General features: G+C 36.8%; 1 protein-coding gene across 2 annotated transcripts; it reads right to left on the bottom strand.

The window, feature by feature from the left end:
* Positions 1-315: 315 nt before the first annotated feature.
* On the bottom strand, positions 316-13,056 carry LOC105500001 (autophagy related 12). Of its 2 annotated transcripts, XM_011772904.3 has the most exons (4): positions 12,894-13,056; positions 9,140-9,276; positions 4,175-4,237; positions 316-3,133 (listed from the first exon to the last, which is right to left on the bottom strand). In XM_011772904.3, exons 1-4 carry the CDS (start codon positions 13,054-13,056, stop codon positions 3,074-3,076), a joined length of 423 nt encoding a protein of 140 aa, XP_011771206.1. In that variant the 3' UTR covers positions 316-3,073. The 2 variants fall into 2 exon arrangements, with proteins under 2 accessions (XP_011771206.1, XP_011771207.1); XM_011772905.3 differs by lacking the exons at positions 316-3,133; positions 9,140-9,276 and having other exon boundaries at positions 4,176-4,237.
* Positions 13,057-13,084: the final 28 nt, after the last annotated feature.

The following is a 13,084-nucleotide window of genomic DNA, read 5'->3' as shown; positions in this document are numbered from 1 at the left end:
ATTTCATTCACTCAATGTGTCACATTACTACTTATTTATGTATAAGGAAATGTAGTAAGTATTATGTGTGTGTGGGTACCAGATAAAAACCAGAATGACACATGGCTCTGAGGCAGTATGCAGTAAGTGCTGTAATAGTGGTAGTTTGCTGTAAGTGTTTTTATGAGAGAAAGGGTATCTTCTCCTTGAATGATTCAGATAGCCTTTAAAAAGTTAAAATCTGAATCAGGTCTTGAAGAAGAGTTAGGATTTTAAAGGGTGAAAGTGTAAGTAAACTGCACGAGCAGAAGTAGGAAACAGAAAACACAAGGCATCTTGAGAGAACAGTGAATAATCCAGTTTGGGTTAAATAATGTAGGGAAACAGTATTTATATAAATACGACTTGAACTGTATTCAAATAGTAATATTTGCTGAACTGTTTTCTGAATAGTTTTCATTATGTGGTCCGTAGCTGGCTTCCTCCTTTGTGCCAAGAGTTTACTCAGCATATTATAATCCTTGGAAAATGAAGTAGAAACTGCATGAGATTTTTATTTTCACACTCCTTCAACACCTAAGACTTTCCCACTTTGTGTTACAACTAAATTGGTTGACTAATGTCATATAATCTGAGGAATACACTGAACTTCTAGTAGATATTTAAGGTCCCTTTAGGATTGAAACTTACAGAAATCAGATTCCAGGAATTATCCAATCTCATTTTGATTTCAGATAAAACATTAATTTGCCTTATTCATTAAATATAGTGAATTCATTATGAAGTCTTTGGCATACTTTTAAAGGTGGAAGTACAAAATTGTAATATTATACATATACTTTGTGTGCCATGGGTCATCTATGTACAGTAAAATAAAGCATGACATTATTGACATCTAGTCACAAAGAAAACTTAAAATATCATCTGAATGTTCAATTTTCCCCCCAAGTTTAATAAGACTTGAGAGTCTAAATTAAAAATAAATTGTGTTTTAGGTTCTAGTCACCCAATAACTTATCAGATCCAGGCTTAATTATTGCTTCATGTTGTAAATTTAGCATAGAATGATTCTTTGAGTAAAGATCAAGAAATAATTAAATATGATTTGAAAAAGTACAAAGTCCAGGCCCAGCAGGGTGGCTCACGCCTATAATCCCAGCACTTTGGGAGGCCAACGTGGGTGGATCACCTGAGGTCAGTCAGGAATTGAGACCAGCCTGGCCAAAATGGTGAAACCCCGCCTCCACTAAAAATAACAAAAAATTAGGCAGGCGTAGTGGCAGGCGCCTGTAATCCTAGCTACTCAGTAGGCTGAGGCAGGAGAATCGCTTGAACCTGGGAGGCAGAGGTTGCAATGAGCCGAGATTGCGCCACTACAGTCCAGCCTGGGCGACAAGAGCAAAACTCCGTCTCTTAAAAAAAAAAAATAAAAAAGTGCAAAGTCCTATGTATTCTTCAGAGTTGTTAGGAAAGAAAACAAATAAGGTTAGCTGCATATTTAGCTAACCTTAGATTTAATAAACTATTAAGTTATTTAGGTCAAAAAGAATAATTAAATGGATGCTACAAATTCAACCAGTATTTTTGATTTTTGAGGTCTATCATCTGAAACCTCAGTGGCAAACATAAAAAATTCAACATATTTTTATTTGTTAAATATATTAATATAATTAAATATATTCCTTCAGTTAACTGAAGCGGACAAAACTGGAGAACAGATCTTTTCCATACTCAACTTATTTAACTTTAAAATGATATTACTTGGAATTCTACTACATACCATCTTAGATCCTGTTTTGAAACTCCATTCACATTCCATTTGATTTACTAGAATGCTTTTTTTTTTTTTTTTTTTTTGGAGAATGGGATCTCACTCTGTTGCCCAGCAGGAATGCCACAGTACAATCATGACTCACTATACCCTTGAACTCCCGGGCTCAGGGGATCCTCTTGCCTCTGCGGCTTAATAATTTTTTTTTTAATTTTTATTTTTTTGTAGAGTTGGGGAAATTGCCTTGTTATCCAGGCTGGTCTCAAACTTGTGGCCTCACACAATCCCCACACCTCGGCCTTCCAAAGTGCTGGGATTACAGGTGTAAGCCACCGTGGCTGATCTGGAAGGCTTTCTAAAAATATGGCATTACAAATATAATACTGAACGAAGATAAAAAAGGTTAAATCTCACTTCAAGAAATTATCAGTCTAACAGCATCAGTAAAAATGGTACTTTTAGTCATGGCATAAAATACACAATAAGGCTATTTTTCAGTTATTGAGTGCTTTCAAGTTGGAAAATGCATTATGAAACACTCAAAAAGATGTTACCGGGTTTACTCATCAAGTGCTTTTGACACTATATAAATGACAGAATAACACCACAGTTAGGTGATTGGGACTCAAGAATCCTTAAATGATGGTACTGAAAACAGGTATATGACTTATTTGTCCAGAATTTGTATTATAATATAACCATGTGTATTGTCTAAAATTACAGTCTTTCCGTCTGTCCAACGTGCTTGCTCTCCTGGCTAGATATTACCTAAAAATTAGCAAAAACAGCCATTTTCCCTATTACTCCGCAGCAAAGATGTGAAACCAAAGTGCCTAATCTTTCCTGCCTGGTGGGCTGCCCTCTACTGGATTCTTTGAGGTACTCAGCCAGCAGGTCAATGTGACTATTTTTAAGAAGGTAAACAGAGACATAAATGTAAACATTAAAAAAAAAGGAACCTTTTAGTATATTAACTTTTATCATGAAAACAATTTCAGTCATTTTGAGAACTGGCAATGAAGATGCTTATACAGTCTTAGTCTCCTTTCCAACCTTGGAGGCAGATCTGCAGCAATAATAGTAACAAGTAGGAGCAATGGGTGTACTATAATGACCATCTTTTATGATGACTGGTGTATTAATACAAATCACATTTTTTTGAGTCCATTCATGCTATGGATGTTTTCTTATGCATAAAAATAGAGTAAACACATACTGAATAGATCACATCTGTTAAGTCTCTTGCCACAAGCAGCAAAACTTTTCAGAGCTGTCTCTTCTGTGAAAATCCATCTTATGTAGCAAGTTGATTTTCTTTGTGGTTCATCCCCATGCCTGAGACTTGCAGTAATGTAAAACCAGTTTACCATCACTGCCAAAACACTACAAAAAAAAGGCAACAAATCAAACTCAATCTTTATTATTCTTAGATGAAACTAAGAAAATAAATGCCACATGTATCATTAATATCCACACATGTACACTAACTTACTTATGTTACAGGCTATCTCTTTCAAAGGATGCCTGTTTCTACCAGACACATATTAATAATCCAAAGTGTTTAATAAAATCTGTCCTTTAAGCATCTTAGGCATGAATGAGTTTATGTATTTTAATCTTGTCCTTTCTCTACATCTCCAACCACAATGTATGTAATTTCAGCTGTTTTCTAGTAGTGGTGCTACTAGGTGTACTCTAATGACTATTGCAATGACACTGTAAGATGTTGAACAAAGTCATTCTTATGCTGTTTTTTCAATTTCTTGTAGGCAGATTTGGATAACAGATTATAAGAACAATGCAGAAGAAATCAACCATAAAGAAAAAGTCTTACTTTCTAAGAATTACAAAGATGACTTTGAAATATAATTTATTCCTTGGTTCTTCAATAACTATATAATTTATTAAGATCTTACTATGATCAAGATGTTAGATAACAGAACAAGAAAGTCATCTTTTCTTCTATCCCAGACAATTAAGAATGGCATGCTGGACGGGCGCGGTGGCTCATGCCTGTAATCCCAGCACTTTGGGAGGCCAAGGTGAGTAGATCTCACAAGGTCAGTGGATCGAGACCACCCTGGCAAACATGGTGAAACCCTGTCGCTACTAAAAATAAAAAAAAAACAAATCAGCCGGGTGTGGTGGCATGTGCTTGTAGTCCCAGCTACTCGGGAGAGCAAGACAGGAGAAGTGCTTGAACCCAGGAGGCGGAGGTTGCAGTGAGCCGAGATCATGCCACTGCACTCCAGCTTGGGCGACAGAGTGAGACTCGGTCTCAAAAAACAAAACAAAACAAAACAAAAGAATGGCATGCCATCTCTTGAAATAAAAATGTGAATTAACAATACTACACAATATACATATTATACAGATGTGCATACTCCATTAAGAAAAAAAAGCAATATATATATATTTTTTTACCTCATACAGAGTTCCAACTTCTTGGTCTGGGGAAGGAGCAAAGGACTGATTCACATAAATAAACTACAAGAAAGGAGAGAAAAACAGAGATGTTTAAGGGTATCCTGATTAATCTGCATTTTTCTGCATTCCAATCAGCTAGCTATTTCGTATTGTTTTCACAATTGAAGAAAGCTTCTCTGAACTCCTAACTTTTCTAGTCAATTCAAAGAGATCTTTATGAAGATCTCATTTTTCCTCCAGAGGAATAAAAATAACACAATTCCAGTTCCTAGAACAGTGGTTCCTAACTTTTTATAACTAAGAAACTTTTAAATATTTTTTACAAATAGCTTTTGAAGGGCTAGCTATTCAAGAAATTACATTATCATAAAAATGTCCCCACTTACCCATAAAGAATTTCCCCTAAGAAAATTACACACACACACAGTCAAAAATCAGTATGTCTAATATTCAAGGTAGTTTGTGCACTTTCCTTGGGTAAATGTATGACATATATACTTAGGTTTTTTATAAAGTCACTTAAAGGCAAATGAACAAGGAAAAAAGTAACAAAATTAAAACCTTATAACCTTGCTCTTTGAAGGATTCGCTGCTCAATGTTTCAGTTTAGTCTGTTTTTACTAAAATATTTCTAGTACTTAAAAAAAGTCACAGTGTCCAAGTGCCTTCTAATAATTTTCTTTTTGGAAAACAAAACATTATATGCAGGTAACATATTTAGTTTTCCTTTAATATCCAAATTTGGGACTAAAATGTCCTGGATTAAACTTAGTATTAAAAAAAAAAAGTATCAGAATAGTTGGTTGACAGATACTATTTTGATCACCAACCATGAACAATCAATATTGCTCGCATCTCTCTTAGCCAACATAGTGTGGTGATTAAGTGTACAGGCTCTACTGAGCCACATGTGGGTTTGAATCCTGGCTTTAAATACAAATAATCTCTCATCCTCTTTATTTGTAAGATATGGAAAATAATAGTAACTATACCTCTTGGGTCTGTTGGGAAAGACAAAATGAGATAATGCACTAAGTATCAGTGCCTGGTGTATGTACTCAAGAGGTGTTATTGTTAAATTTAAATAGTTCATGCTGAAATATCAATTCATGGTTACGGCTGAGTAGAGTTCTGGCACAAAAATTTCAGAACTGTAACAGAAAACGATGTGCATTTTAATGTGAATTTTTTGTAATACAAATAAAATTTGTGTTCAGTGCCTGACAATTTATGAGCAAATCCAGATTTTACTCTTGTACATTATAAATGAGGGGAAGGGCTCTCAATAACAGCTTAGTTTATTTTATCAGTGTCGATGATGTGCTGAGAATTGTACACGGAACTATGAAGATTAATGTGACCTCTTCCCTCAATGAGCTTATAATCTATAGGAGAGGCAGACACACATGAATAAATATGGGTGAGAAAAGTACATCTAATGAAGTATATAGCATACAGAAATGTACACTAGTCTAGCCTAGCAAAAGGGTCAGGGACAGCTTTGTGGGAAATAAGCAGGATTTAACCAGGTGAAGAAAGTAGTTATTAGGACTTCTTAGGCAAAGGAGACAAAGAGTAAGATGGTGTTGTGTTCACAGAAAACAGCAGACTAGATGGAGCAGAGAACCAACCGAAGGAATTCAATGTGATTTTTTAACAGGTGTTAATTGGAAATTTTAAAAAAGCAATTCAGTTAGTTTAAAAGAGATAAAGCTCTATATAAGTAACAGGTTAACATCATCAATTCCACTGTAGAAACGCTAAGTGGCTTATAATTTGTTCCTTTAAAGTAGATGTAGTTACTCCAGGTTCGTGAAAGTAAAATTCCATGGAACTATTATTTCCAAACTACAAGAACTTGGGCAGACAAAATTAGTTAGTTTTATTAATTACTTTGCCTTTAAATCAGCTTTTTTTCTTTTTACTTTTAAATCAGCAGTCTTTAAATTGATGTCTCTAGTTATTCTGGTTATAAAGCTCTCTGTCTAGTAGATTCCTCACGGATTCATTGGAATAGCATTTTCTGCTAATAGTTTGTGCCCCGATTAAGTCAGTTATGCAGGATATGAAAGCCTTATTTCACTTTTTCCTTAAGCATCTTTGCTGTCAAGGTTTGATGACAGCCTAATTTTCTAAGTCATGCCTTCTTTCCCAACCCCTACATTTCCAAATGATTTCAAGTCCAGTAATTTTAACAGAATGCATCCTGGTGTTCATTATTCTGGGTTGATACTCTCAGGTACTTGGGATGTTTTTTCTATATGTAGTTTGAAATCTCTTAAAATGACATTTTTACAGTATTTTTTCTGTTCCCTTGCTCTGGTTTTTTTCTTCACAGACTCTTGTCCAAAGGCTGACTCACTTTTAAATTTTTTTCATCTATTTTTCTTAACCCATTATCCGTTGTTTACGTTCCTCCTACTTTAGTCTCCGTTTCTGAAATAATTTTCTTTTATTTCTAATTCTTTTCCTGAGCTCTGTCACTTCATTTCTTAGTTTTACTAAAGCTGATCATTGTTTTTCTTTCATGTCTTATACTATCTTCTTGTTTTTAGCTCGTTTTGAAATACAAGGTTCCAGTTTTCGACTTGTCTTACAGGCATATTTTTCTGGCTTGATTTCATCGTCTCTGGGGATGTTGTTCTTTTCCGCATCTCTTTTTTCTTGTAACACTGTATGGAATTTGACCTTGTTATTGTTTTTATGTGAAATTAGTTTTCCTCAATTTTTAGAATGAGGTGAATTAGGGTAGTTTTTCTAACTTCATAGTGCTCCCCCTGTTGTTTTTTGTATACTGTTCAAAACGGAGGCCTGCTTTGAGCTTTCTAAGTTCTGTTTCCCTCCATTTTGATCTGGTCTTTCTCTTTCCTTCCTTTCTCATGTCTCTACCCTTTTTAATTTTCATTTCACTTCCCAAAATTTCTCCTCAGTATGGGGTCCTGGAGCCCTCCTGGGTCTATTTTGAGATTGCTTGAGCCCTTCAAGTCCTCCTTAGTGCAAATACATTGTTATCACGTGCTACAGGAGAGGGCAAAACTCCTCTCAGTCGGCTTCTATTCTTAAATTGGCTCACTTTGCTTCTCAGTCAGGATCTATTAGCGCTTTTGAGGTTCTTCTTGTCTCAGTGCTGTCAGATGCCAACCCTGTTTCTTACTGCTTCTTTCAGCACAGATGCTGATACCATGCAGGTCCTGTGGTTGCTGGTGGTTTGCCCCCACCAACATGTGTTTTGGGGCTCATGAGGATATCTTATCACCTAGTTTTGTTACAAACACTAATCATGAGTTTTTGGTTTTGCTATCCAGTTGACTAAGTTTTGTGAGAATTCAGAGAGATTCACGCATGCCTTCTGATACCACTATCTTCCCAGAATTCCTAGCATTACTTTTTTTCCTTTAATGTCCATTTTGCTAGATAAAACTCAGAAGATATCAGTTTTAGTTTAATCTAGGAAAATGATGAAATAATTTTTTATGTTTCCTATTGCTTAAATGGGAAAGGATAGTCATATTCACTACAGAGGCTTTAATTTAACCTTTATGAAATTGTTTACATAGGGTAAAATGGTTGAATGATGGCAATTTTATGTGGTTCAACCTCCTATGTATTGGTATCAATCCAGTCCTTTCAGGTTACTGAATGAATATAGGCAATACAAAATTTCAAGACTCTTAACAGAGAACACAGTATCATTTCATCTTTTTAAAATCTCCATGTATTTCTAAACTAATGCATTAAATTAGTCAGTACATTTATTTTTACCAACTCTTCATGTTGCATCTTTAGTAAATATATAGCCTCTGCTCATTTCTCTCAAATGTATGTCCTAATTCCCCTGACTTTTCCATTTAGCTTCACCTTTGTGAGAGCACTTGCAGCCAAACTCTTAGATCAGAGTCAGTTTTTTGCTCCTCCCTGACAAAAAGAAATTCCAACATGTCCTGCTTTAATGATAGTTCACTTGCTTTACCCATGCACACACCTGTGTTCAGAAGCAAATAATTCCCCCTAGCACCCCCACACAAAAATTCCTGATTTTATTTAAAAAATACATAGCGATTCTTCAACTACCTATTCACTCATGCTACCTGAGTTAATACTATCCAAGATTGTGATCTATTTGCAGATAAAGGTGTCTGATATATATAAATTGTATATATAAAAAACACTTAATATGCCAAATACATGTAGACATTTAAATTTCTGTAGTCAAATGCCAAGTTAAAATGCAGTGGCATTTAAAGAATTAACCTTTACTACAACTGCCCCTGTGAAGTGCTTAATGTGTACTGTAACATGAAATATTTCTTAGTTCTTTTACAATATATGGCAAAGATACATTGCTTATCTCAAGAAAAATAGGAAAAAAGTAACTGCTATCAAAACAAATTGAAAAAATCCAAAACTTTTGTAGTAATGTACAGATATTGTAATGCTCTATGATAGATTTTTCTGCACGGGTATTCAGTGACTTTCTGAGGAAAACAATACAGGAGGCATAAATAAACTGGTTCACATTGTAAAACAAATCTAAAACATTTCATTTCAGAATTCCCAGAGAATCCTTTGATAAAGTATATAAACTCCACTAACAAGAGATAAGGCAGGGCACAGTGGCACACTCATGTAATTCCAGCACTTCTGACGTGGCCCCGTCTCTACTAAAAACACAAAAATTAGCCAGGCGTGGTGGTGCACTCCTGTAATCCTGGCTACTCGGGTGGCTGAGGCAGGAGAATCGCTTGAACCAGGAGAAGGTTGCAGTGAGTCACTGTACTCCAGCCTGGGCAACAGAGCGAGGCTGTCTCAAAGAAAATGAATAAATAAAAATAAAAGGATAAAAGGGCATAACAAAAGCAACATATATGGCTCCATATGCATTTCTATAAACAACAGTTAATTCATTGTTGCCTAGGAACTACTGCAAATTTTTGTAGGAAAACGTCACTATTGGTTTCATACCAACTGTTCTGAGGCCACAAGTTTTAGAAACTTTTTGATGAAGTCAATGAGTCCTTGGATGGTTCGAGTTCGCTCTACCGCCCACTTCTTTGTTTTCATAATAGGAGTATCTCCCACAGCCTTTAGCAAAATGTCAACTGTAAAAGAATAAAATTTACTGACAATTACATGAAAACATCTAAAGAGAATGGAATATAAAAGACTTAGAAATCAGAAATATTTAATCTACATCCATCTTATGTATTTATGATACTGAAGATATGTGAGAGGTATAAAAATGTTAGATTCTTTTCCGTAATTTTTTTCTTGATCCTACGAAGTTCTCCCAACAGGACTAATTTTTAAAATGCATTTTATCTTAACAGGCAATTCCAAAGAGAATACAAATGATCAATACAAAAACAATATTTAAGTTCACAAAAAGCAAAGTAAAATAATGTCATGTCCCTTTTCACCCACCAAACTACTTAAAATTAAAATAATTACCAGTGTAGATATTACTTCTGAGAATGTAAAATGGTACACTTTGTGGAATGCAATATGGTAATACAGATCCCAATAAAGGTATACTTTGATTCAATAATACTTCTAGAAATCTAGTCTAAGAAAATACGAGATGTGTAAAAATTCACTTAAAAACATTTCACCTCCGTTTAAGCATTTATTTTTATATGAAACACTGGTAAACCTAAATATCCAAAGGATATTTGGAGGTGACTGATTAAATGGAATGTAGTAAACAGCATATACTTTAAACTGCCTGAGGTTCAAATCCTGGCTCTGCCATTTGCTGGGTATATATGTGGATATTTAATCTCTCCAACAGCATGTATAATATCTCAAATGCATTAGAAACCATCAAAAACACATTCACATAAATATGGAAGAATATGCACCAAAACGTTATTTCTCATTAGTGACATTGTAGGCAATGGTTACTTGGTTTTACTTATGCTTTTTGTAACTACCAAATTTTCTGTAATAAACTTTTCAATAAAGGAAAGCAGTAAGTTATGAACAATAATAGAACCACCAAAGGCCAAAAAGAAGTTGCAGAAAGAGAAATCTTAAGGTTTCAATGATCCAAAACACAGATATGCAAATCCAAACCCTATGAATCTGTCTCTTGGATAAAGTTATTTGCTAAAAAACAACAAACAAACATCTGGCCAGGCGCGGTGAGGTGAGGTGGCTCACGTCAGTAATCTCAGCGCTTTGGGAGGTCAAGGAAGGAGGATCACTTGAGGTCAGGAGTTCAAGAGGGCCCAGTCCCCTTCCAACTTCTTGTTCAAGACTAGCCTGGCCAACATGGTGAAACCCCGTCTCTACTAAAAATACAAAAAATTAGCCAGGGGTGGTGGTGCATGCCTGTAATCCCAGCTACTTGGGAGGCTGAGACAGGGGAATCACTTGAACCCGGGATGCGGAGGTTGCAGTGAGCCGAGATGCGCCACTGCACTCCAGCCTGGGTGACACACTGAGACATCCTCTCAAAAAAAAAAAAAAAAAAGACATCTGCAGTCAAAAACCAAGACACATTGAAAGCAAAATAGTGTATTGCTGCCCCCTAAAGTTAACTCTACTCTACTACACCCTTCTTGCTCCATTCTTTTGGTATTAAATGTTGGAGTCGAAAGATCAGAGGTCAATTTATTCAAGTTTACCCCTGGAATGAAGGCATCTAGAACACATGATGCATGCACATTTTATCTTCCTACTAAAGAACTAATTATCCTAGGCCCAGTTATCTCGGGAATAGGAATGTATTTGGAGAAAACATGGGATTTTATTTATCCTTTCATACCTCCCTTCACTGCTCCCTCAATCCCCTGGGGCTATCAGTAAATCGATTAACGCAATTAAACATTTCCAGAAAGTGAAGCAGAAAATATCATGAGTTATGCTACCTCAGGAAGAAGTGTAAGACAGTGAGAAACTAGAGAAGGAAAATAATTTAATTACAGTTGCCCTCTCTTTTTAATTTTAAAGGTAATTTGCCTGTAGTTTTGAACCCCGGATACACATTAGAATCAACTAGGAAAACACTTACTCCCCAGGTAACCTAACATACCGCCAGTGCCAAAACCTTGGTCTGTTTCAACAATCTTTCTTCTGTAGATTAAAACAAAGGCTGAGGATACAAAACAGTTAAGCTGCTTTCATCAGATTATCCTCAACAAATGATGACAACCTCAAGGTAGGAATAGTTAGAAATAGGTTAGGAATAGAAAGTTTTATATTGGAGAGGCAAACTCAAATGCTAACAAGAGCCAGAAAATAAAAATCTGATCCTTAAATGACAGTTCAATTTGCAAAAAATACTGTTCAGACCAAGAAAATATGCCCTCGGGCAATATTTCGATTGTAAGCCACTATTTTTTTAGCTTCTGTTTCACACAGCTATCATCAGGGTCAAGTAATAAGCTTTTGACTAAGACTGTTAGACCTTAAAACGAATCTCGGAAAGTCCGCTCTTGCCTATAGTACATTGGAAGAAAAAACGCAACAAAAAACTGTAAAACCTGCGGAATTCTTTTGAAGAAAGATTCTAGCGGCTATCCATGAAAAGTCTCACACTGCATCACGTGGAAATGGGAGTCTGACTTAAAGGGGGAGGGGGGCAGTCTTGGGAGAGAATTATCCTCCACAGCAGCAGAAGTTGAAGAAAAGGCAATGAGACCAATGTCTTTTTTTTTTTTTTTTTTTGAGGTGGAGTTCGCTCTTGTTGTCTAGGCTGGAGTGCAACAGCGCGACCTCCGCTCACTGCCACCTCCGCCTCGTGTGTTCAAGCGACTCTCCTGCTTCAGCCTCCCGAGTAGCTGGGATTACCGGCGCGCGCCACCACGCCCAGCTAATTTTTATATTTTTAGTAAAGACGGAGTCTCACCATGTTGGCCAGGCTGGTCTCGAATCTTGACCTCAGGTGATCCACCCGCCTCGGCCTCCCAAAGTGCTGGGATTTACAGGCCTGAGCCACTGCGCCCTGCCAGAGACCACTGTCATCTTAAGACTGAACGCGGAAAACTTGTCTAAGGACAAAATCAGCCTCTCTGAATCGAGGATGCTTATATGCTGCTTTTCTCATAGGCAACTCTAACTCTAGAGAGTGCTTTAGAACACGTAACCTTGGAAATCTCTTTTACAAAGGAAAACATTCTCAAACAATAAAGGGTTGAGGATAGCTGGTTCAAGCAATGAAATAACTCAAAAAGGTTCCAAAATGTGTTTCTTAAAAAGGTAACATCTATGCCTTTAGCTTTCCCTTAGCAGTCTTCATTTTGCGTAAGAATTTGGTTTTTGGTTTAAGGAGCGAATTCACAACCAACTGGGAGGGGGAAAAAACCAAAAAAGCGAGTAAGTCGGAAGGCGTGAATTCTAATCCAGGCTTTGCCAGTGACCATCCCTACCACCTTAAAACATTATTAAAATAATTAGCTCCTGTGTTAAGTACCTGGAATTACCGAGAATCCCCACTCAGCTCCCTCCCTCCTTCAAAGAGCTCGCAGTCTGGCCAACTCAAAGAATATAGAAAGGGGTGTGGCAGCCAAGTATCAGGACCTACACCGACAGACATAGTATTTTAACACTCAACTCATAAGCCTTAAAAATCAAAAAGTACACTTCTTCTGATGACTAGTCAAAATGCAGGTCTAGGACGGGAGTTCCTCTAAATTTTGCTTCTTTACTGGCCGCCACCCCCAGTCGGATGCAATCTGAACCTCCCGCCTCTCTGCCCGGAAATAAATTCAGTTACTTTTTTTCTTGGTGTCGCCAGCAGGTTCCTCTGTTCCCGGGGAAACTGCAGCGGAAGACGGGGGCTCCGGGGTGGTTGTTTCTGGGGAGACCTCCGTAAGTCCTTCCCCTCCAGCAGCACTTGAGGGAGGAAGCTGCAACACGGACTGCGGCTCCTCCGCCATCTTGCTTGGAGAGATTGGAGAGCGGAAG

This window comes from Macaca nemestrina, chromosome 6 (genome assembly GCF_043159975.1).
Source record: "Macaca nemestrina isolate mMacNem1 chromosome 6, mMacNem.hap1, whole genome shotgun sequence".
NCBI lineage: Eukaryota > Metazoa > Chordata > Mammalia > Primates > Cercopithecidae > Macaca > Macaca nemestrina.
Note: the sequence above shows the minus strand (reverse complement) of the source record. Positions and strands in the feature narration are given on the sequence as shown.

Coding starts and splice junctions, on each gene's coding strand:
- LOC105500001 (XM_011772904.3), bottom strand. CDS start 13,056: ATGGCGGAGGAGCCGCAGTCCGTGTTGCAGCTTCCTCCCTCAAGTGCT. Junction 9,277..12,893: donor TGGCGACACCAAGAAAAAAA/GTAACTGAATTT, acceptor ATTCTTTTACAG/TTGACATTTTGCTAAAGGCT. Junction 4,238..9,139: donor TTGTGGCCTCAGAACAGTTG/GTATGAAACCAA, acceptor CCTTTCTTGTAG/TTTATTTATGTGAATCAGTC.